General features: G+C 56.2%; 2 protein-coding genes across 4 annotated transcripts in view; both read right to left on the bottom strand.

Moving 5' to 3' along the window:
* The window catches only part of SIN3A (SIN3 transcription regulator family member A), a 32,223-nt gene extending 22,645 nt beyond the window's left edge, over window positions 1-9,578 (bottom strand). Inside the window, exons 1-2 of one of the 3 annotated variants that reach the window (XM_048317831.1) lie at window positions 9,531-9,578; window positions 609-829 (exon numbers count right to left, since the gene is read on the bottom strand). In XM_048317831.1, the coding sequence (XP_048173788.1) occupies window positions 609-797 (189 nt within the window). In that variant the 5' untranslated portion in view covers window positions 798-829; window positions 9,531-9,578. Of the gene's footprint in view, window positions 1-608; window positions 830-7,416; window positions 7,686-8,226; window positions 8,413-9,530 lie in introns of those variants that run through there. The other 2 variants (XM_048317830.1, XM_048317832.1) reach the window with 2 other exon arrangements.
* Window positions 9,579-12,363: 2,785 nt separating this feature from the next.
* On the bottom strand, window positions 12,364-22,951 carry PTPN9 (protein tyrosine phosphatase non-receptor type 9). The gene is made up of 13 exons (XM_048317937.1): window positions 22,603-22,951; window positions 18,850-18,993; window positions 18,317-18,406; window positions 18,091-18,215; window positions 17,388-17,493; window positions 16,660-16,770; window positions 16,104-16,432; window positions 15,640-15,733; window positions 15,463-15,532; window positions 14,877-14,955; window positions 14,493-14,643; window positions 14,194-14,401; window positions 12,364-13,918 (listed from the first exon to the last, which is right to left on the bottom strand). The coding sequence occupies exons 1-13, from the start codon at window positions 22,633-22,635 to the stop codon at window positions 13,692-13,694; spliced, it is 1,767 nt and encodes a 588-aa protein (XP_048173894.1). The 5' UTR covers window positions 22,636-22,951; the 3' UTR covers window positions 12,364-13,691.
* Window positions 22,952-23,800: the final 849 nt, after the last annotated feature.

Below are 23,800 nucleotides of genomic sequence, written 5' to 3'. Positions count from 1 at the left end.
CAGACAGGGAGAGCAGCTCACCAGCAACACAAGTGTGGAAGATTCAATATGCCAGAAAGGTGGCAAAGACAAATATCACACAAATAGCCCTTCCCTGCTCTTTCACTGACAGCTATCTCCAGTGTACTCTTAAAAAGATATTTTTTCCCTCGTACCCAACTGCCAGCTTCTTGTAAAGGAGGCAACAGAGGGAAGAGTGCCACCTAATGACTCTGGGGTAACATTTTCCAAAACATTTCAATTTTCCTGAAAGTCTTCAATCTAAATGCTGATCTAGTCTGTTAAGCTTAAGATCACCCAAGATACCATACATCTTTTACAACAGCAAATCTTTTCCTGCTGAAAAACAGAAAAATGGAGGAAAACCCCTCCACAAACCTGACTCTGTGATTTAGAGACCATGGTCTGAGAGAATCATTAAAAGAATCGTGTTCAAGAAAGCCAAGTCACACCATGCTGGTTCATGAATGAAGCCAATAAAGCAAGCACTGCAAATGAGATGTACGATAAGTATATTGTCCAAAACAAAACCTTGTGTCAAATACAGAACTCTACGGTGCCGTGACACGGTGCTGGCTGCCCGTGAGCTAAGGGCTGAGCACACACACCTGGTAGCTGGGAGTTACGGAGTACTGGATCCCCGTGGCCGACTGCATGGTCTCCGAAACTGCCTCATAGACCGGCGGGGCCGGGGCAAGCACGCGGTGCTGGTGCGGGAAAGCCTCGGTGCTGCTGGTGATACGTCTCTGCTGCGACGCATACACGGGTGACTCCTGCTCATCCAATCGCCGCTTCATGCTGAACTCATGCTCGGGAAGCACTACAAAACCTGGGAAAAACAGACCGGTTAGCACAGGGAATTGATCCAGCGCTCCTGTCCTGCACCGTGGATGACGCTGAGATTGCTGCCAGCAGGTAGGGCGAGTTTCTGTCTATTCAGGTACTGACATCTTGAGATGGGAAAGTGGAATTAAAGATTTAACTTTCAGCATAGAACATGCAACCATATCTTAGCACAAGAAGTATAGCCTTATTGTTGTAGTAACTTGAAAGTTAGTGATTTCTTTAGTCTCACTTAAAGGATGTTGCTAACTGAAGCATCTGAAGCACACACAGACCCTGAGTGACACAAAGCTCGTGAACGCAGTGGTTGAACGCAACAGACTGGGGTAGGATGTGTTACCTACACACAGTTTATACTGACATCATAAAAAAACCCCTCTTGGACAGTCCAGGTAGGATGACAGACAGCTGTGAGAGATGCTTTAAGACACGGGGAAAAGCAGGATACGGAATCAGAGTTTGAAGTCACAAAGCCCCAAAGTGTTCTGCATTTAATACACGTGTATTAAACACATTTCGTGTGTAACCTCAGGGAAAGACACAGGGCTGCTATAGACACAGGTCTGCTATACCAGGAGTATTTTGGATACCACATGCCACACATCTGTGGTGCTGCCAGCATCCTGGCCCCACTCAGCAGCTGGATTCCTGCCTGCCTGCCGGGGAGCATGGATCAGCAGCTCTCTCACTTACTCCCCAGTATTTTTCTTCATGTTCCTGCCCAACTTCAAGTTGCTTTTAAGCAACTTGATTTGACTTCAAATCTGACAGGTCATTCTGCCACTGTCCCACTCCAAAAGGAGCCAGGAATTCCTGGTTCTGTTGGATTGAACTACTCACCCCAGTACTCTACTGCAAGCAAATTCCAGGGCTGTTTTCTGTCCATTGATAGTTACTGCCATCCTTGAGATGTTATCTGCTGTTTCGTAAAAGCACAGGCAGCCTATTAACATGTTTGAGGGACAGAAAACAGTGAAATCCACCTTATTCTGCTTCAGGACCTCTCCAAAGCAAGGCCTTTTCAGTTCAGTGCAGTTAGACACATCCATTACAAAGGCAAACACATGGATCAACAAGAGGGAATGACGCTCCCTCAGAATAATGGTACAGCAGCCAACTGAGCCAATCCCCACCTACCAGGTCAGGACAGCTCTTCACAGTCTAAATCTGTCATTAATCAAATAACCCAAAGATCATTTACTAACATCTCATGTCAAATATGGAAACAGCAACCAGCAGGACAGAGGTGCAGATTTTCCCCTCCATGACATAAAACATAAAAAGATTTGGAAAGATTTGTTTTGGAAGGGACCTTAAAGATCATCTCATTCCACCCCCTGCCATGGGCAGGGACACCTCCCACTAGCCCAGGTTGCTCCAAGCCCCAATGTCCAGCCTGGCCTTGCGCACTTCCAGGGATCCAGGGGCAGCCACAGCTTCTCTGGGCAACCTGTGCCAGGGCCTCCCCACCCTCACAGGGAAGAATTTCTCCCTACTAGTCCTTCCTTTCACCTGGAGAGGGTAGGACAACAAGGAAGATGATTTAATTTCTTTATGAAGTTACTCTTCAAGTTTAACCTCTCAAGAGGTCCCCAAATCACCTGGCAGGTCACAGATAGGAAGCAGAGGAGGACTCCTTGCTCCAAGTAAAGGGGAAAGCTCATCAACTGCATCTTAATTGCAAGTTACAAACCCTAAGTAAGCCTGACCCCCAGCACACACTCAGCAAGCAGAGGAGCACACTCCACGAGCTCATTTTTCTAATGGTGCCTGCACTGGCCACATCTTTTTAACTGGTCTGCTGACAAATGAAGAGCCAGGCAGGTTAACATGGAGCAACTCCTCTCAGGCACAGACCACATTTAGCTTTGCAAAAACATAGTTTTATGCTAATAAGGCTGGGACTAAACTGAGTAAATCTGGCCTCACACCATCCACCCACGAGCAGAGCTGGCCAGGATTTTGCATGACAATGGCTGAGTGCACGAGTAAAGTCTGGGCAAAGCTTTGGTGGCAGCTATTTATAACCCTCTCACCAACTTGGATACCCTTCTGCTCCAAACACTGGTCCCTCAGCCAGTCCTGCCACCTGCTTTTGATCTCCCAGGCTGGTTCTTCTCCCCTCACCCTTTCAATAATTGTGTCTAGATACACGTGGTGTAAATGTGGCGTGGTGGCTGCTCAGTGTTCCAACTTTGAGTCTCATTTCCCAAATCAACATTCCACACTCACCCCTTCAGATGGACTAACCAACCCCTAAAGCAGAGGCTGTTTGAGGGCAGAAGATGGCTGGAAGACTCACGTGCCCTTATGAGGATTAAAATGCCACCTCAGGCTGTCTGAGAAGACTTTTCCCTACAAAGCTACCAAAATTCTTGGCCTGTGAGGCCACGGGAATCATGACACCACCAAGGATCCATCACCACACACACACCAGCAACACAAACACCAGTTTTTAAAGCTCCCGATTCCTGCAGGCCAAGCATACAGTCTTCCAAAAATCTAGTCTGCTTTATGGTTGACATTAAAACTTCTGTGAAGTAAATAATTAAAGCTCATGTACATTCATCTTCCCTCTGAATTCCCCTCACCTTCACCAACTGAGTTTGGACTCTACTTCTATCCAAGCACTGGACCTGCCTAAACTGTGAAATTTTGTATTATATACAGGTGTGTATATATACATGGACAATACACAGGTAACAGTCAATAGCACTGTTAGTGCTAGTTACCTAGGAAGTCAATCTTCCTAGACAACACCATGCTAACTCCTACCAGAGGTCTGCAATCCACTGAGTAAGAGTATCTCCCAGCAAACCAGCCCTTAATGAAGATTGCTAATTGACAGGCTTTATTAATCCTAGCAGAGAGATGATGATCTCGAAGCTCTGCTGTACTAGACAGAGTCTAGTGATGATAACTCTGCATCCACCAAGCTCTACAGAGAGAGGAAAGCAAACCAGCACCAGAACAGTGACCGGTCTGCATCCTGCAGGAGATATGATGCTAAATGGTCCCTAAGTGCATTCATTTCCTCACTGAAGTCCTGTTAATCTTGACCAGGCATCTCCCACTGACCTCTTCTGCTCAAAAGCTGGAGAAATCTGTTGTGCAGCAAGTCCTACCCCTCCTACAGCCCACCAAAGAGCTGAGGAGGGAACACTGAGATGAAACCCAAGACTAGACATGTCATTTTGAACAGATTTAGCCAAAGCATGCTGCTCAAAGGGTCAATTCCACCCACTTCCACCCTCAGTAACAACTGATTTTTCCTTAATGATGGCAAAGCCCAGCTAAGAGAGAGGTATTTTGAGAATAAACATACAATATCAAAGACTTGTACCAAGCATTTTCCCTCCAGGTTACTCAATACTACGCTTATGTCATCATCTCAGAAATGTAGCACACATCTCCGGCATCCCCTTATGGGCTTTGAAGTGTAGATTTAGAGAGCCCCAATTCAAACTGCACCATCTGTAACCTTAATTTGAGGTTTGAAAAGCCCTCAAAATACAGCAGGGACTGAAAGTAAGTCACAAAATTCAGGTACTTTCCTTTGTTAAAAGCATTAACAGGAGGCATGTAGATCTTAGCACTGCCTGAGCAGACCAAGTCAAGAATTGCATTCCCCTTCCCCAGCAGTGTTTCTACCCAAACTCCCTATTAACTCCACTTAGAGCACACTTCATTCCATCTAGGGGAGGATGAAAACTACTGGGTTTTTTTTTCCTGAGGTTTTTAGTGCTCCCCTTCACAGGAAAAGGATGCTGCATGGGAACACACCTCTGGATCTTCCCACCTGCGCCACCTCCCAGCTCACCAGCTCCGTGCCACAGGTAGGATGCATCAGGCAGAAAACACACACACAGGATCCTCAGCTGGTAAAGCAAAGGAAAAATTAAGAAAAGCTATGTTGGATTTCAGTAACAATACTAGAATTATGCAATTCTACCTCGCCGACTTCATCAGAGGGTTTCCCCATCCATCTGCCTCACATAAGCCGGTGGGACAGATAAAGGCAAATGGAGCACATCCCTTTCCCTCTGGTACTGAGGGAAGCAGAGGAGTGGCAGTACTGACACAGAAAGAGAAGGAACAAAGTGGGGACAAGGCTGGTGGAGCACTGCAGGGCTCTCCTCCTGCCTGCTCACTGCTCCTTGGGAGCAACAGAGGCACAGGAGCCCAGGTGCTCTCCTCCTCCCTTGCAAAACTGCCTCTCTGGTGGCAGCTCCGCTCCCCAGCGTGTTACCACATAATATCCCCAAAATCTCCATTATCTCTATTGCAGGTTTTCCCACCAGATAAGCAGGGTCTTCTGGCATTAGAGATCAGCTGGTAAAGTAAAAAAGAAAAAGCCAAATAGAGACTAGGAAGAAAGCAAACCGGGAAGGTGCACTGCCTCAGCACCTGTTGGAAACTCAACACACCTGTGGATAAACACCACCTTCACCAAGGAGCTGTGAAAGAGCCACCAGAGAGGATTTTGGTCCCCCTGAAAAACTGCAGGGAAATTGCAGAGCTGCAGAGGATTTGTTTAACACATGTGAGGGCTTTTTAAAAGGTTTTCTTTCAAGGGAGAGACGACTCAAAAGTCGGGAGCAGCAAGTGTAAGTCTCAACTCTGATCCCAGAACAGTCACGGATGTCCTGCAGGACACATCCTGCATAGGATTATAGACGAGTACGTCGCAGTGCCTGCTGGAAAGGAGCTGGCAGTGCTGCTAACCCAGCCACACGACTTCCAGAACATGACCCAGCTTGTTCAGCAGTCACTGCTATACTTTGTTTGTATGGTGCCACACAGCCCAGATCCCCCGCCCATAGCACAGGGATAACCCCCTGGCCACCCTACAGAGAGGCACATCCAGGACCAGAGCATCATTCCAAAATGAAATGAGAAACATTCTTAGAAAAAGGTGTTGGAAAAGCACGACCTGAAGCTTTGGGAGCAGTTAGGAGAGTTTTCTGCGGGGGGCGGGGGGGGGGGTGCATCATGACAGCTGTGCCAGCACTCACCATGAGGCAGACGGGACATGAATAAACCCCACTCATCCAGATGGGTAACAAGTTGGTAAGGCACTGATCCCTGCTTTGCCAAAAAGTGGCCTGGGTGCCAAACCCCACTGCACAGACACGATCCAAAACAAGCTCTACAGAGCTTAGAGCACTGTTTTACCCCGTTCCCTGACTGCACCTACCCCATGCACAGAGAGAATGCTCAGAACCCTTTTATTTAACCAAATGTAACAAGAAAAGACCCCAGCAAGGTTGGAAAAAAGTAGCACGGTCCCAAAAGTGCACCCCCAGGCTGAAGTGACAGCTATTACCGGGCTCTTTTCTGCTCCAGCTCCAACAGCCATAAAAGCGTTCCAACACTGGAGAAGTCCAGAACAGCAATCTGGACAGAAAACGATTCATAAATCCTGGAAACGTAAATGATCCGCCTGCCAATTCCAACACGATGCTCCCAGCCCCAAGACGCACACGTGCCAGGAGCCTGTCCAGAGGGCTCCCCTGGCAATCCAGGCAGGGGCCAGGGGGAGAGCATCCCCCTTCCCCACACTGCTCACAAAAACAGTCTGAGTCACTCAGAGTTTCCCCAAACTTGAGCAAATTAGCGCTATTTTTTTGGATTAATGATTACATTGCAGCATCTCAAACAAATTCATGCTGAGACCATGTATCTTCACCAGAAGAGGAAGGCGGGAGGGATGAGGATATGATACTTTGGAGGGGAGAAAGCACAATTTCCTTTTGCAAAGAGTGTACCCGTGTGAAAAACTGCTAACTTCACCTCAGCAGGGGAAAAAAAAAAGACCCTAAAAAGTGGTTTTCTGTCCTTGGAGATCCAGCACAGGCTGACACCAAGCTCTCAAGGCACTTTATGTGATGAAGGAAGTTTTACAGATGCTTTAAAATTAGTGTATTAAAATAAAATGCCATTTTAATTTAAAATACTGTACTGTTAATCCTATATAGCAATGTTTACCTTTCTGAAACTGTATTTTTTAAAAATAATTACAAGTTAGGAGTGGAAAATGGGCAGTACAGACACACCTGTATGGAATTAAGTTTGGCATTTCCCACTTGTTTACTGACCCTACACCTTTTAGCACAACTGGAAGTGGCAAGTTAAAAGTGAAACGTGAGGTATTATGTCAGCCTTAAGCTACATTTTAGCACACAGACCAGGTTTAGATTTCTCTGGACAGCGTGGGAGACTGAAAAATCTATGCACAGCTGGAGATGCCTTTGATAATTAGTTTAAAATAAAGCTGACACAAGTTATTTTGCCCCATTTCAGTAGTCCAAGTAAATGGATTTCTTTAGGGAGGTAACTTCTATCTGAACACACGTACTAGTCACACAAATAACAACTATTAAAATTTATTCTGAAACCAGGCCAGGAAAAGGCAGAAGAAACAAGATTTAGTTAAGCAGACACCAAGCACGGTCATACTTTTAAAGCTACCTGAACTCCACCAGCCTCCTGCTATCAAAAAACCCCAACCCCCTAAAGTAGTTTCTAGGGATGTACAACAGCCTGAAGAACCAAAAAAAGGGGGTGAAATACCAGTGCAAGTGTCTGCCAAGTTCACAGCACGGGAGGACGAGAAGAGGGATCCGGCTCGCTATTAAAATCGCTGGAAAATTATTGGGTGCACGAGGTGCTCTCGGGTTTCCATGTATTTACGCGTCGCTCCAACAGGTCCTTTTGGAGAGCTGCGCTATGGAGCTGGAAAACTGCGAAAAGCGACGGGGGGAACCCTCGGCGACCCCGGAGCTGCCGCGGAGCGCCCGTGGCGCGGCGGAAGGCGGCAGAGCGGGACCCCGGCGGGGGGTACGGCCCGGCAAAGCGCTTTCATGGCAACTCCGCCGGGAAGTTGGGTGAACCCCGGGACCGGAGGAGCCCCGCGCCCCCCCCCGCCGACTCTCGGAACGCCCCCCGGGCGGGCGGGAGCCCCGGCGGCGGCTCCGGCGCGCGGTGCGGCCGGTACCGTGGGCCGTGCAATGCGGGCGAGCGCTGCCGGGGGCGGTCCCGCCGCAGCCCGGGAGCGGCACCGGGCGGAGGGCGGGCGAAGGGGCGGGGGGAGGAGGCGGCGCCCGGCTCGCAGCGCGCCCAGCGGCCGCCGCACGCTCCGCCCGCCGCTCCCGCCATGCCGGGGCCGGGACACCCCGGCGGGGCGGGGCGGGGCGGGAGGACGCGCGGCCGCCCGCGCGGGCCGGAGCTCCCCGGGGAGCCGCGCCGCGGGCACCGACCGGCCCCCCCCCCAATCCCGCGCCGCCGCCGCACCGGCGCCGGGCCCCGCCCCCTACGGATCGCCGGAGGGGGCCGGCCCGGGGCCCGGCGGCCTCCCGTCCTCGCCGCCCCGCTCTTCCTTACCTCGAAGCGGGCCCTGGCAGCGGCCGGGTCTCCCTCAGGGTCCGGGGGTGGCGGGCACCTCCCGGGCGAGCGGCGGGGGCGGGCTGTCCCCGGCGCAGTGAGAAGGGGGGATCCCCGCGCCCCTCCTCCCGAAGGGGGGGAGCGGGCGGGGGCGGCGCCGGTGCCCCGGCGGGGGCGGGGGGCTCGGCGGGGGGGGTAAGATGGAGTAACCGTCTGTCGGCCGCCGCGGCGGAGCGCTGCCCGCTTCTCTGTTCCCCGGGAAATCCCGCCCCTCCTCGCGCAGGGGGGGAGCCCCGAGCGCCCGTTGGGCGAGACGCGCGCCCGTCACCGTCTCGGCCAATGGGAGCACTGGCCCCGCCTACCAGGCCCTCCCCTATTGGCCGCGGCCCCCAGGAAGGGGATGTGGAGAGGAAGGGAGGGAGGAGAGGAGGGGGGGAGCGACCGCCGAAGAAAAATGTCCGTATAAGCAGCGCGCCCCGCCCCCGTCCCGCCTCCCCCGCCGTCCTATTGGCTGCGAGACCAAAGCACCGGCCAATTAGCGAGCGGGGCCGCGCCGCCGTCACGGCGAGGGGCCCACCCACGCGGCGGACTGGCCCCGCCCCCACCGACGAGGCCACGCCCCCCTCTCTGGGGAGCCCTTTTGTGGAATGTTTACATCGCGGCCGCGGCCCGCGCGAGCGGCTCCCCCCGCCGCCCCCCCCCCCGGCCCCGGGCCCCGGCGCCAACCGGTTCGGCGGCGGGAGGGGGGGGGGGGGGGGGGACTTGGCGGCGGGGCCCGGGCCCGGGGGCGGCGCGGCGCTGCCTTTTGTCCCCGACTCCTTCACTTCCGGGATGGCGGCGCCCCACGTGGGGCGGGTCGGTTACACGTGCGGGTGGGGGGGACACGGCACACGCACACACGGGCTCACGCACACTCCCCGCACACTCGCACACACTCACGCACGCACGCACCGAAGGGGGGGGGGGCGTGGGCGGTACGCGCCGCGGGGGGCGGTGCCCTGCGCTGCTGCGGCCAATGGCGTGCCGGCGAGGGGGCGTGGCCACCGAGCAATGGCCCCCTCCCTCCCCCCTCCCGCGCACACACACACTCAGTCACTCGCCTCCCCCCCCCCCCCCCCCGCTCCCGCCGCCCGTCGCGCGCTTCCCGCCGGCGGGATCCGGAGCGCGCGCGCGCTGCTCTCCCCTCCTACCCCCCCCCCCCCCGCCCCTTTTCCCTCAGGTTCCCGCCCGCCCCGTGGGAAGCGATTCCCGTGAAAGGGGGCAAAACTGGGAAAGTGTGTGTGGGGAAAGCAGCTGTTACATACCCTCAACGCGCAGGCGAGCAGCCCTGAATGGAGGGGGAACTCCCCCCGGGGCGGATTGGCTTCGCGGTGCCGATCGTCACGGCCGCACCGCCCACGGGGGTGGGGGGCGGGAGGAAGGGGGTGTGAGGGAAAGGCCTCACAGCGGAGGGCGGGAGGGAGCTGAGGGAGCCGGTGCCTCCGCGGCGGTGGCCAGCGTTCCCGTCCGCTAAAACACGAGATGGAGATGGGGGTTAATGCCTTCAATTATCGTTTTTATCTCCCTTTGGAAAGTTGTGGAGGGAGTTACTGGGTTCCCCAGACGGAGGCTGGAAGAGCCAGGCCTGGCCGCCCGTTAGTGCTCATCTGGGCATCTAGAGTGTGCTCGGGAAAGGGTGAAATGCAAACACACATGTTCCAGACTTCTATTGAAATGTGCGTTTCAAGCACCTTCACTCAAACAAGATCTAAACCTCCTAAATTTTTTTTCTTTCCAGGTATTCTTCCCTTTCTCAGACTGGGAGAGTGTTACAGGAGCAGGTAGTGGGGTGGTGCCAGGACAAGCAGGCACAGCAGAGGAGGGTCTCTGTAGCTGGAAGCTGCAGCTCGGTTTAACTCCTGGAAGGGCTCTCGACTGGGGGATTTGAGCCTGCACGGGCTGCAGTGCCACTGGAGATCGAGCCTGAGCCTTGGAAACCAGACGCGAGGAAGCAGAAGGGCTGGGAATGAAGCATTCTGGAGCTAGGCTCTTTCCAAACTCCCAGGGCGCAAAATTACAAGCACTAAAGTAATCGTCATTAGCGAGGCACTGTGCATGCAGCCAAGAAAGCCAAATGAGACAGGTGGGCACAGCAATGGCAGCGCCGCTTTAGGATTGCCCTGCAATGCCTTTAAATGCCCGTTTCCAAATTCCAGCGGAACTTTGGATTTCATTCTTGGAATTGCCTGTGCTGTTACTTTTGCCCGTGGTGGCTGATCCCCATCTCTGGGCCACTCCAAGGAAGGGGAGATGCTGCAGGCATCAGGCTGCTTGTACTCAGCAGCCCGTTTTTCCCACCGCTCTCCAAAAAGTTTTTCTTTCCAGTAACTTTGGCTGTCTGCGTGAAGTGACTATTCCCAGAGAAATCCATATTTCTGCTGCTGAGCAGGACCTGCTGGCACAGAAGGAATGGATGCAACAAAACCTCATGTTGTGCAAGAGGACTGAAAATGCTGGCTTTGAGAAGAAACACAGCCCTGGAAATAGTAAGGGAGGGTGAGTGTTTGGGTTGTTTTTCCATGGAAAAGGTTTACAACCTTTTCCTCCGCCTCCAGCACAGATGGGATATTCATCCCTCCTTGAAGGGAGCAGCGTATCCGAGCTGTTCCCATTCAGAGCCAGCGCTGGTGATCTCCATCCCTGTCCCCTGGTTATTCCTACCAAACACCCAGGACATGAGTCTTCTTGGAAAACTTTTGGTTCTCTGTGCCCACATCATGTGGAATTGAGCTAGAAGGCACAACCACCTTTACCATGCACACAGAGCTTTGTTGGGATTTCCCAGCTCGTGGAAGAGAGACGTGGGCTGGGCACATTCATGGGGCCACATGGGACACTTGGCATCCCCTGCAGCTTTCAGATCTGGACCCGACACTCTGCCAAAAGCCCCGGTGAGCCACAGAGAGCTGCTGCTGACAGCACAAGATTAACAATAAACTGCAAACACTCCCTTCCTGCACGTGTGCTGAGAAGAAAGCTCAGCTGGGTGAAAAAGTTCGGCAGCGAGAAGGGAGGGCCCTGGGAGCCTCCCTTCAGAGGATGAGGGCTCCCTCAGAGGAGCCACCCCGCAATGGGTGCCTGGAGGGAAACTCAAGGGCAGCCTGAGCAGCAGATCACACTGCCTGGGCTGCTCCAGGAGACAGCTGGGTGGAAAATGGTACCTGGAAGGACAGGACACTGCAGCTGAACCAGAACCACTCTGCAGGCAGGATGTGCACAGCTCCAGGGATGCTCTCAACACCCACCTCTCCTGCACTCCTGGGCAATGGGACATGCAGCCCTTCCAGATGGATTCCCTGCTGCTTCTGGTTCTTTTCCAGCCTTCCAGTGCTTGTGTCTGACCTCGGTTTGGCACAGCCAAGCCAGTCCACGCCCAGAGCACAAGGGAGAGCTTCTCCCCATGCTAGTCCTAGAAAGACACTGGCATCCCTGACTCTTTTAGGCTCCAGCTGAGCAAACACAAGTGCTGCTCTTCACACCCACCAGCTGCCCTGCTCTGGGGCATGAGCTTTCTTGCTGGCTCTAGGGCTTCATTTGCACAAGCTGCCTTTTTTCTTCCCTCATCCCAAAGCCTCAGGCTGTGGCTGGTGCTCTGGGACTGGCATCACTTGCACCTGAAGGCACTGGGGCTGCCTGACAGCCCAGGAGTTCCGCTTAATTTTTGTGCCCTACATGCCTGCTCAGAGGGGATCCAGAAGCACAGAGGCAATGCCTGCACCCCCAAATCATGCAGCAAAAGGCAGCAGCAGGCAGATACCATGGCCAGACAGGAGACTGATGTCCTGGGGCTTGTCAAGGCCCTGGGAAAAGAGGCAGAAACTCAGAGCATGGTAGCTTGTGTCCTCCCTGGCTACGCCAGCCTGTAGTGCTGCCTTCCCTCCTGACACTATCCTGCCTGCCCAGGAAAGCTTCTTGCAGCCTGGTTATCTGTCTCAGCCTCACCCAGGCCAGAAGAAGCCCTAAACACAGCCCTGTGCTCCTCAAAGTCCATGTGTAGCCAGGGATGGGGCCAACTTGTTTTCAGAGATCACAGCCTGTACAAAGCCCTAAATTCCCTCCTTCTTCTGTTCTACCCAATGCCCCCACGACAGCAAAGAGGACTGGTCACTGGTGGTATATTTATATATCGATACAAATAAAACCAAAACAACTCCCAAAAAAGTAACGACAACAAAAAGGTTTCTCTGAGAGCAAAATAGGAACATTTACAAATACTTCTGGCTCTGGCTTGGATCAAGTTAATGTTAAATACAAAAAAAAAAAAAAACCAACACAAAAAAACCCCAAAAGAAAACAAAACAAAAACTCCCAAACCCATGCCCCCCTCCCCCAAGATTATAAAAAAATAAGAATATACACATTCAAAGAGCTTATTACAGTATAAAGTTGGGGAGGCCCAGGCAGTGGTGGGGGCTGGGGCCGGGGCAGAGGCTCGTTGCCTCTCCAGGGTTTGGAGTTTATTCTTGCTCAGCGCTTTCCCAGTCCATGACTCAACTCAGGGCTGGGCCTGCGGGTTCCCAGTGGCAGCTTGGGAAAGCCGGGCAACCTGGAGAGCCGGTCGGTCCCCATGTCCCCATCACCTCGTACCTAGTGACTCCCACAGCGGCACCCAAGGGGCAGGGGATGCCTGTGAGCTCAGCACCCCCCGGACAACACAATCCTCCAGATCCTCCCATGAGCAGAGCTGCTATCTCCATGGGGAAGATGAGACAAAGAAACAGGGAGGACACCATCAAGTATCCTTGTGCCTCCAGTGGGACGGGCACAGGAGGGGATACCGGGTCCCAGTGCTGCCCATGAGGGGAAATAAGGGGAAGGGGGAAGACAAGACAGAGCCAGGACCAAACTCACCGCTCCAGAGATCACAGCAGTGAGGTGGCAGGACAGCAGGGACCCTTGGGAGCTGCTAAAGGGGAGGTTGTATATATGTATCTATATAATAGCTGGGGGGTCACAGCGGGGGTATATTATATACACACATACATACAGACACACAGATGGAGCGTCAGGCGAGACCGAAGCATGTGCCTCCTCCTCAGCCCCAGGACTGGGAATATATTCCCTAGGACTTCGCAAAGCCCCTCTCTAGGTACATCTTAGGTGGTCCCAACAACAAAAAACAAACAAAAAACAAACAAACCCCCCCCCCCCCCCCAAAAACCCCAACAACTTGAAGAGAAGACAAACCACCTCCCCAACCAACCAAACCCAACCGAAACACGACGGGGAGGAGTGAGAGCCCCTTCCCGTGCCAGTGAGTGGCAGCCACCGTTTGGGTTGAATAAGGCACAGTTCCATAGCAGTGCTGACAGCTGAGGTGCTCCGGCACCGCCGCTCCCATGGCTCTGCTGAGTCCTGGCGGGCACCGAGGCGGCTCAGGCAGCCCCCGAGGATGGGCAGGGGGGTCTGCAGGGAGGCAGCAGGTCTCAGTGCCCTGGCGAGCTCTTCTCCTGGGCGGCCCGGCTGTGGTTGGTGAGCAGCAGGCCCTCACGCTGGGCGTGCTCGAGGATGGCAGTGTAGCAGAAATAATACTGCTCGGGGGTCTGGATGCTGAAGGCGCGCTGGGTCCGCATGCGCAGCACCGTCTGGTAGATGTTCAGAGTGCCCACGTCCTGCAGCTGCGACAGGCAGATGTCCAGCGCGCAGAAGGTACCTACGGACAACGATGGGGATGGCATCAGACAGCAAATGGCACCATGGCACCATCGCTGCTCCTTGTGAGAGCTGGAGTGGTGGTGCTCAGCCCCCCACCAATCTCCCACAGGCATCTGGGGACTTTTCCCAGGTCTGATAGTTGTGGGAAGTCCTGAGGACACGTGTCTCAGGTCAACCAGCTTGCAAACACACAGTGGGTCCCCGGGATGGAAATGCCCCAGAGAAGCTGGGCTTGTCACCCCACCACCCCCAAACCTCCTCCCTGCCCATTACCTGTCCTGCCAATGCCAGCGCTGCAGTGCACCACGACCGGGGGTCCCCCAGGGTGACCCTTGAAGCGAGGTCCCAGGGCGCTGACAGCCACCCTCTGCTGCTGCTTCACGGCCCCCAAAAAGTCGATGAGAGTGGCGGCGGAAGAGGGGACGCCATAATCTGGCCAGCTCAGGTACTGGAAGTGGGACACCAGCCGCCGCTCCCTGGTCTGGGAAAAGCAGAGGGGTTAGACCCTCTTTCGTCCTCTGACCCCTGGTGCCCCCATGCCATTCCCCCACCAGGCAGCTGTGGCCACGCACCTCTGAGCTGTGGATCTCCAGGATGGTTTTCTTGTAATGGTTGAGGTTTTCTACACCCAGGTTGGTGATGGTGAGGGCCCCAAAGCACACCTGCAAATCCTTCTCCAGGGGCCAGTACTGGCCACACTTCCTCCTGCCTCCTTCCTCCAGCCTGGGAGCAGGACAAGGACAGGCAGGTAATGTCCTCCTTGCCCTGCCTGGGACATCTCCCATGCCACCCAGCCTTGGTCCTTTGGGGATCCAACAGGGACCAGTCTGTCCTTGACCCAATGTTCCCCCTCTGTGGGGCTCTGGCTGGCACCACTGCTGCAGGATCACTGCACCAAGCCCAAAATGCTCATTTTGCACAGAAAAAGAGGGCTGTGTCCCTCCATGAGCGCTCACCGGGTTGTCATCACGATCACCAGGACGTTCTGCTCCCACACCATGCGCCAGAAGTCACCGTAGGTGTTTTCCAGAGGCCCTGTAGGGACAACCCAGACATCAGTCCAAAACCTCATGGATTTGGGCAACCCCTTTCCCAGCTGCATTCACCAGGCCCCCATCACCTCCACAGGGAACCTCAGCCCCTTCCTGTAGCGGCTGACCCCGGTGTGGATCCATGAACACCACCCGGAGTTGTCACTGCCTGCTGCCCCCAGCACCAAGTCCCTATGGCTCAGCGCTGATCCCGCCTCTCTGCTCATCCCTGGGCAGATGGGGAAAATCCAGAGCTGGGATAGGGGCAGGGAGAGGGCTGCTATCGTGGATGAAGATGGATTCCCTTGCTCTCTCCCAGGAAAAACTTCAGTCCACTAGCTGGAGACTGGGAAGGGAATAAATACACCCAGGGAGGAGTAAATACACCCTGAGAGAAGGGGGACCTGCTGGGCAGTGCCCTGCTCCCTATGCCAGTGGCTGACACTGGGCAGAGAGGTGGAACCCATGGGTGCATCAGGAGCACAACAACCCCTTGTTGGCTCAGCCATACCCTGAGTGCCAATGTAAGCGTTCCTCTGCTTGTAGCCATCCATGAAGCTCGCGTTGATGTAGTCAGTCAGCTGCAGGGAGAAAAGCACGGATGAGGTAAGGCCTCCAGAACCCCGTGTCTGGGACAGCTGCGCCAGCTTTGCACAGGACTGTGAGTTTCCATCCTGGGCTGGCTCACCTCCGGGCGGCTGTACGGCTTCGCCAGCTTGACACGGGTTTGGTCCAGGCAGGGCACGTCCCCGTACCGGTTCTTGTCCTGGTTGTAGGGTGCCCTGGGAGGCGGAGCAGAGGGAAGCAGGGATGTATTCCAGGCAAAGCAAAGGCAGCACTCCTCCCTCTGTGCAAGCCTCTGGGGCCCGTAGCCTGGGCTCTGCTGCCATCACCTGGCCAAAGCCTCGGGAAGCAGAGCCCCGGCCAGGTCCCGGTCCCTGCTGTCCTCTGCAGCTCCTTTCTATCCCCAGAGGCTGCAGGACTCACAAAGGGGGCTCACGCCATCCCTAGGCCGGGGTTCTCTGTTGCTAACCCCAAGCACCACACGCTGAAGAGGCCGATGGACCACTATCCAGCAGCGGAAGCGTGGGGAGGGGGAGCACCCAGCTTTTTGGGGCGAGAGGGGCACCTGGCTCCCTCCCACTGACTCACAAAGAGCAGACGAAGGTGCCGGCTGGGCTCCTGCGCCGAATGTCTTCATACTCCTCGTAGATGCCACGTTTCTGCTTGTGGCTGACGTGATCCAGCAGCTCCTGGAGGGTGACGGACTTGGGCCCGGGGACATGGACGGAGCCATTATCTTTGGGGGCCGCCAGCGGCACCAGGATGAGCTCGTCCAGGGGGTCGGGGTGCCCGTTCTGCTGGGGCAGGAACCGGCAATTCCAGCTCAGGGGGTCCAGTTTGAGGGACCCTCCAAGGTACTCGGGGAGGCATTCCCGGGGAAGGTGTTCCTTCAGCTCTGACATCTTCACCATCTGCACCTGTGAGGGGAAGAGGAAAGGCAGGGGTGACTCCAAGAAGGCTGGAGAGGATTCAGTGGGGATGGGGACAGGGATGCCAAAGGTCTGGTGCTCAGCAGCTTCCAGCAGATGGGGCTGGACGGCACAAACTGCTTCCACCACCCTGTCCCAAAGGGAAAGCAGCCTCAGCCCTGCCCACCGAGGGTCCTGTGCCAGGAGAGTCCCGTGCCAGGAGGGTCCCCACTCACCCGCTCCCGCAGCTTCTCCTTCAGCAGCAGGCTGATGATGGAGTAGGGCACGCGGAACCACATGGGTGCTCCCACAATGAAAACCTTCTTGAGCCGAGCTGGGAAGGCACCCTGTGGGCATGAGGAGGGGGTCAGATCCACTCTGCTGTGGCAGGGGACATATCCCAGCAGAGGTGACAAGCAGCAAAGGGACCCCATGATGGCAATGCTCCATCTGAAGCGTGCCTTGCACGCTCACAGTTGTGCTTGTTTTTATGAGTCGATAACGAAACAAATTACTTCCTTGGAATTAGGTAGGCAGAGGGTTTGGCTCCATGGGGGAGAGGTGAAGACGGGAACTGGGATTATGCAAAGAACACACCCAGGCCGGTATTTACTGTTACTGCTTTTTTTTCCGGAGAAGGGAGGAGGCACCAAATGCCAGCACGATTAAAAAATAATTTGCATCTGTTTTCCCAAAAGCACTGCCAGCAGCTGTGAGAGGAATCCAGCCTGGGGACAGCTGATCCCTCCCGCCCGCGCGACACCGCAGCCACAGCCGGGTCCAGCCTGGCAAGCTGCCAGCATCTTCCCGAGGTCCTGCGGGGCTGGAGCTGGTGCTCCTCGGCTGAGACGTGGTCAATGTGGTCTGGGGTGAAAATTGATGCCAAAACCACAGAACTTTGGGTTCTTGGTGAGCAAGTGGCCCACACACTGTCCCCAGACACCAGTTAACCCCCAGGCACCACCTTGAGCAGATTGAGGATCTTCTTGCTGAGGTCCAGCTCGAAGTTGGTGTACTGTGACCCTGCCATGTCATAGATGAACACCAGCCCATTCCTTTGCGTCTCAAAGCTGAGAGGGAGAAAAGAACAATGTCAACCCCACAACATGCAACCACTTGGCTCATGCATCAGCAGCTCTGCCCCACACTGACTCCCAAAAATCCCTTCCCATGCTTCCAGAAGGACTCACAGACCCAAACCTTGCTTCTGCACTTCCCAGCTGCTCCACCACCTCTTCCTACAACCTTCATTTAAGCCTGACTCGAGCCTTAAGCCTGCCTCAGCAGCATCACCCGTGATGGGTAAGGTCAAAACCAGAAAGAACTCAGCAGGATAAATGGCAGGAGAATGTCCCGGGTTTATATTTTTGGCAGGGCTCACGTTATGTCTGGCTGATGGTGGGGCTGCCTCCTCCCCAGCCAAAGCCTGCAGGAATCTGGGGCTTTGCTAAACTGAACCCAGGGCGTGGACAGGGCAAAGCTGCAAAATGCCTGGTTCAGGGCTTGGGGGATTTTGTTCCCCTGCTGAACAACCCCATAAGGAGGACAGGTTGAGATTCAAAGCAGGGAATTTCAAGCCATGGGGACCAGTGACCTCCCTGGGAGGGAAGGGGCTCCCTGGGAACTCTACAGTGTGAGACAGGGTACCTCTGCAGAGGCAGGCTCACCTCTCCACAGCTCGGTCCAGCAAGTAGAAGAGTGCCTGGAGCACCACATGCTGCACACTCTTGCTGGGGTGGTGCAGCTTGGCTGTGAACAGGGCGATGGAGGCTCCTGAGGGGTCCCGCACACTCTGCCGAGGGAACAGGGTCAGGCTCCCGCAGCACCCATGCGGAGCAGAGCTGGGATAAGCCACCCAGCTGGGATAACTCAGGGGGGGAACACTCCACCTACCAGAATGGTGAACTTCCCGCTGAGCAGCTCTGAGCGCAGTGGCTCCTCATGCGGCTTCAGCTTCACAATTCCCTCCTTCAGCCGTGTCTCCTGCGGGCAGGGAGGGGAGTGACAGGGGGCACAGGCATGGCCCACCTCTGCTCCATGGGGCACCCAGCCATCTGAGGGCATCTCTCCTCCATGGGATCATTTTCCAGCACACCCCCCAGGTAACAGGTAGAGCAGCTTTGCAACACCAGGTTGGAAAAGGCATGCATGGATCTATATCCTTAATATATAGGGAAATGCTCTGTGGGCAGCACACACCAGCCAGGAGGGCACCCCATGAGCTGCTCCAGAGGAGGGGAAAGGATTGGGATCAACGAGATCTCCATGGCGACCCGCCTTGGCTGAAAAAGGATTTTCCAGCTGGATAAAACTTGTAAGGGAGAGAGAAAAAGAAAAAAGAGCAGGGGGAGGGTGGTCCTAGGGAGCAGGGATATCCCGCAGAGCAGGAAGCCCTTTGGCTGGGGGGTTCCGGCCCCCTCACTTACCCGGTAGGAGTGGAAGAGCTCAATGGCCCGCAGGACGTCGAACTTGCGGGCCATGAGGAACTTGACAGCCACATTCCAGGAGAGCGGGGACACATTGTACTGGCCTGTCCACTTGTTGATCTCCTCCAGGAACTGCTTGGTTGCCTGTGGGAGAGATCAGGGGTGTGTGGTGAGACAGGGTGAGAGGAAGAGGAGGAGGAGGAGGACTGCCCGAGGAACATCCCTGGTCATTGTTGAAGCTACAGTCCTCAACAGACAAGGCAGCCTCTCGGGGTGAAGCAGGAAGCTCCACTACAAAAGGGGTAAGGGCAGCGGCGATGGAGACAGCAGAAATGCCACATGGGGAAGGGAGCAAGGGGTGGGAAAAACGGAAGCTGGGGGACACCTATGCAAGGGAGAAGGGGAACAAAAGGAGAATTTTACAGGCAACAAACTACTATTCAGACACAGCATCCCCAGCACAGCCCCATCAGCTGGCAGCGGCCTCCGGGGGCTGCAGCTCCACCATGGAGCAGCGAACTTGGCTGTGGGAACACAGGCAATGAACATGGAGGCCTGATGCTTCGACCTGCTACAGCTCACGGATCAGCTCGCCCAGTAACACCAGTTTCACACATACATGGAAGACCAGGAGGGTCCCAGGACACAGCTTTGCCTTCTGCTGCGGATTGATCCCCTGTCCCACACAGGAACCCCAAGAGAGACGGGGCAGCGCAGCCCAGCCTTCCACCACATCCTGCTCAAAGGATGCAGGCAGGATGGAGGGAGACACCAGAATGCCTTGCTCCCACCCAGGCACACGGCAAAATGAAACAGCTTCCATCCTCCCTAGAGTGGAGGATGGCAATGCTGTCCGAGGAGGAGGAGGGACAGGGAGTGCTGAAGGCTGGCTCTGGGAGCAGGGAGCACAGGCAGGCGGCGGTGTAGGATGTCAGGCAGCGGCACGAAGTTACTGGGAGCTATTCAGAGTTGCTGGGAGCTACTGAGCCAGAAAAGCTTGTCGGTGTTAATGACTTCCGACAGGAGGAAGCGAAGGGCCGGGGTTTATCGGCGGTGTGAGGCTCGGCAGGGACATCGAGCCCCTCTCACGGGATGAGCCAAAGGAGCCCGGCTCATCCCAGGGGTCTGTCTCCCAGTGCACTGCAGCCAGGAGCTCTCTAACTTGGTCCCAGAGTCGCAGAAAGCAGCCAGACAAGCACCACAGGAAAATAAATGGAGCAATACAGGAACCATCTTCAGCCTTAACACAGCACACATCCACACATATAGGAATATATCCTATCCATAAACATATCCTATCCAGTATATCCTGGGCACACCTCCACTATGCCAGGGCATACCCCGAGGTGCCCAAAATCCAGGGCTGCAGATGCAAACCCAAAATAACAGTGAAGATAATCCTTCCCCAGCACGTGCAGGATGGTCCACATACGGGAGTGAACACCAGGCACAACTCCCACTGCCCTCAGACAGTGACCAGAGCCGACACCACAGCCTGAGATGGCAACGATACCCTAAGATGGGAAGGGCGTTCCCAGATGATGGGAAGAGGAGCCTAAAGGGCACGATGGCAATGAGGAGAGGATGAAACCTGTGGCTCAGGTCTCCTTCCTCAACATCTAACCCGTCACACTTCACGCAATCCTATTTCCAGCATCCGTCACGAGGGATGACTGGCTTTTTGCAAGGGGAAGGCTCACAAGAACAAGCGCTGGCTTTGCAGGCAGTTCAGCCATGAATTCCAGCTTTCCCTGGGAATAAAACCAAATTCCGAACTTACCAGTGCCACCATTCAACAGCAGGGAGCCAGGTGTTGCGGGGCTGAGCATCAATGCCAGCCATAGCTCTGCCCACTTCGTGCACTCCACCGGGTCTCATCATCATTATTCCTAGCCCCAATTCCACATGGATTTATACAGGTGTCAATCCCAGCGGAGCAGGGATTGCTCCACGTGCCGAAAACAAAGCCCGTGACCCAGAGCTGCAGCAAGAAGCCCTGTTTCGGCAGCACTGTGAGCGAAATTGTCCGTGGCCAGGCATTTGGAACAATGCTGGTCTTTGGAGTGCTGGCGTCATCCACGTCCCCGCTCTGCTGGAGCAGGGTGGTGACAAATCCACCGCTGTCGGAATCCGGGGGTTCTTCCAGCCCTCCTCCCCCAGGCAGCAAACCTACCCTCCTTCTTCAGTGTGGGGAAGTGGGGGATAAATCTGAGAAAATTGCAGCTGGGCTGAAAACCCTCAAGGAAAATTGGTTTGGCTCCTTGGGGATAGGCGAGGGAGGGAACTGCAGAGAGCCAGCAGAAGAGATGTCCCAAGGCTGGCCTAAGAGGAGAAGGGTGAATTTTCTCCTGGCTTGCTGTCGGTAACAGGGGAGAGTGGAGGAAATCTTGATGGTCCCGACAAGCATGAAGGGGTGGCAGGAAGGGCATGTTCCAGCCCAAACCACCACTTACCCACAAAAAGAAGGAAACTACCATTATTTTGGCTTCCAAACCACCAAGAGCAGCACCAAAAGCAGCCTTCTCCACACCAGGCTGATGACCCAAACCTGGAGCCATTACTGCAAACATCTCTTCACCTTCTCTGTCCAATATTCCCACACAAACCAAACATCTCAGATCTCCCTCCTGGGACGCTGCTTCCACTGCAAACCAGCCTTCCCTGTCACTGCAGGCTCTCCAAAAACCCTCCTTCTGGAAGCTTTGCCTCCTCCATGACACAGGAAAAATGCAAATCTCAGGCACCTGTGGGGACAGAGGGCAAGAACACTCCCCATTCCTTGAGATTTTATCACCCTGGAGAGAGCAGTACTGCTCCCAGGAGGAAAAAAGCCCGGTAGCTCTGCATTTGCTGAGCAGCAGCGCAGGCTGCAGGAGGGACTCTTCTATGGAGGTTTTGAGAACACGGCATCTCCGTCCCAACCCTCCCAAACCTTCCTGTAGAAACGAAGCATTTTTAAAGGAGAAAACCAACCAGCCAACCAACGGGAAAACCGACCATTTTGGAACGAAAACAGGACCTTTTGCCTTCGCACTGCCGTCCTCAGCGCCACCAAGGTGGCCAATGTGACAGCCCGAGGGGGCAGAGGGAGCCCGGCAGCTTGCCCAGTCCCGCTCCCAGGCTCCACATCCCCATCCAGAGGGAAGCCCAGCGGCCGCGAGTGGGCAAACCTGGGGAAGAGGACAAAGGAGGGGACAGGCAGGGATTGCTCCGGCCACCCGAGGCGCCCCGGCCGGCTCCTGGGCCCCGTTCCCCGAGCCCAGCAACATCCTCCCGCGGTGACGCAAGGCCGGCGGAGGAAGCCGGGACGTCACGGGAGGCCTGGGGCGTGGGAAGCGCGTGCACACGCATCCCCACGCATCATCCCCACGCCAGCCTGCCCACGGCAGGGAGCCCTGCCAGCAGGGACACGCTGCTCTGGGGACGGGGGACCCACGCCCCAGCACCCGCGGCACGGGCCTTGCGAGGGCTCCTGGGGAGCGGGAAGGCTGGGGCGGGTTGCGTGGATGGGGGTTGTAGGGTGGGTGCTGCGTGGGTTGGGAGGCTGCGGGTTTGGCGGCTGCAAGGATGGGGGGCTGCGTGGGTGGTTGGGGTGGGGGGGGGCTTCCCATCGGGAGAACGGCCTCGCTGGGAAGAGACAGCCTTGCAACTGGGGGGGTAGCTAAAAAACGATGGGAAAGGAGCGGTAGGGGGAAGGAACCCTCGGGGTCCTGCCCAGCCCGAACCGGGGAAGGGGAGCCCGGCGGGACCTACCTGCTCCTCCTCGGCGCTGAGCTCCGCGGCCATGCTGCGCGCCGGGCCGGGCCGGGCCGAGCCGAGCCGAGCCGAGCCGGGCCGGTCTAGGCGGAGAGCGTCCCGGCGGAGCCCATCCCCGGCGCTGCGGGCACCGGCCCCTCCCGGCGGCGAGGGCGGCTCCGCCCCGGGGGCCCCGCCGAAAGTGCCGAGAAAATTAAAATGTAAGAAAAAAAATTACAAAAAATTAAATATCTATATATGTGTGTGCGCGTATGTCTGAGTCCCCCGGGAAGTTTGGCTCGGCCCGGGAGCGCCGCTCGGCTGGGCCGGGCCGAGCCGAGCTCCCGCCCCGCTCCGCTCTGCCCCGGCGGGGGCGGCGGCAGGAAGCGCCCGCAGCCCCCGGTCCCTCCTCCCGTCCCCTCCCCGCGGCTCGGCCGACCCCGCAGGGCGGGCGGGGGACAGGAAGCCCTCCCCGGCGGGGGGGCGAGCGGGGGGCAGCAGCCGGGATGGGGCCGGAGGGGCCCGGTCCCCCCCTCCCCGCTCCGCGCCGGCTCCCCCAGCTCCGGTTCCGGCCGCGGCAGGCGGGAGCACCGCCGCTAAAATGGTGGCAGCATCCTCCTCCCTTTGCTGGTGCTGGATAAAATTCCCGGCAGCAGCATCCTCCCTTGCTGTTACTGGATAAAATTCCCGGCACAGCATTCTCCCTTGCCGGTATTCCAGCCTCGCAGCCTTCCCCCACGAGCAGGAGTCCAGGATTTCCAGGCGTCTCTTTCCACTCCCGCCTCTACCGTCCCTAAGTTGCATTTCGCAGCTGAGCGCAGGTGTCAGCGCCTCGATGGAGAGTCCCGAAGCTCCTCCGGGAAGGAGCGGGGATCCCGGGAAGCACAGCAGCGGTCGCTCTAAAAAGCCAGGCCCTGGGACAAGGGGACATTTTGTTCAGCCGAGGAGCACTGCGCTGGCAGCGTGCCGGGAGCCGGAGCCTGTGCACCTAACTGGGAGAAAATGGAAATAGGGCAAAGGGAAGGGGCTGAGCCCCGGCTAGATGAGGGCTCCAGGCTGGCTCTGTCCCCCGGCGCCCCAGGCCAAGTCTCCAGGTCGAGCTGCCCGCTCAGCTCTCCTGCCCCAGGCCAAATTTCAGCCCCCGGTGGGGTGACCCCTCCAGTGGAGCGGCTGCCTGTTCCAGCTGGGAGTGGGATCACACCCAGCAAACAGAACA

Source organism: Corvus hawaiiensis, chromosome 13 (genome assembly GCF_020740725.1).
Source record: "Corvus hawaiiensis isolate bCorHaw1 chromosome 13, bCorHaw1.pri.cur, whole genome shotgun sequence".
In the NCBI taxonomy this organism is placed as follows: domain Eukaryota; kingdom Metazoa; phylum Chordata; class Aves; order Passeriformes; family Corvidae; genus Corvus; species Corvus hawaiiensis.
Note: the sequence above shows the minus strand (reverse complement) of the source record. Positions and strands in the feature narration are given on the sequence as shown.

Coding starts and splice junctions, on each gene's coding strand:
- PTPN9 (XM_048317937.1), bottom strand. CDS start 22,635: ATGGCCGCGGAGCTCAGCGCCGAGGAGGAGCAG. Junction 14,956..15,462: donor CGCTTACATTGGCACTCAGG/GTATGGCTGAGC, acceptor TTGTCCCTACAG/GGCCTCTGGAAAACACCTAC. Junction 14,644..14,876: donor GTGATCGTGATGACAACCCG/GTGAGCGCTCAT, acceptor TCCTGCTCCCAG/GCTGGAGGAAGGAGGCAGGA.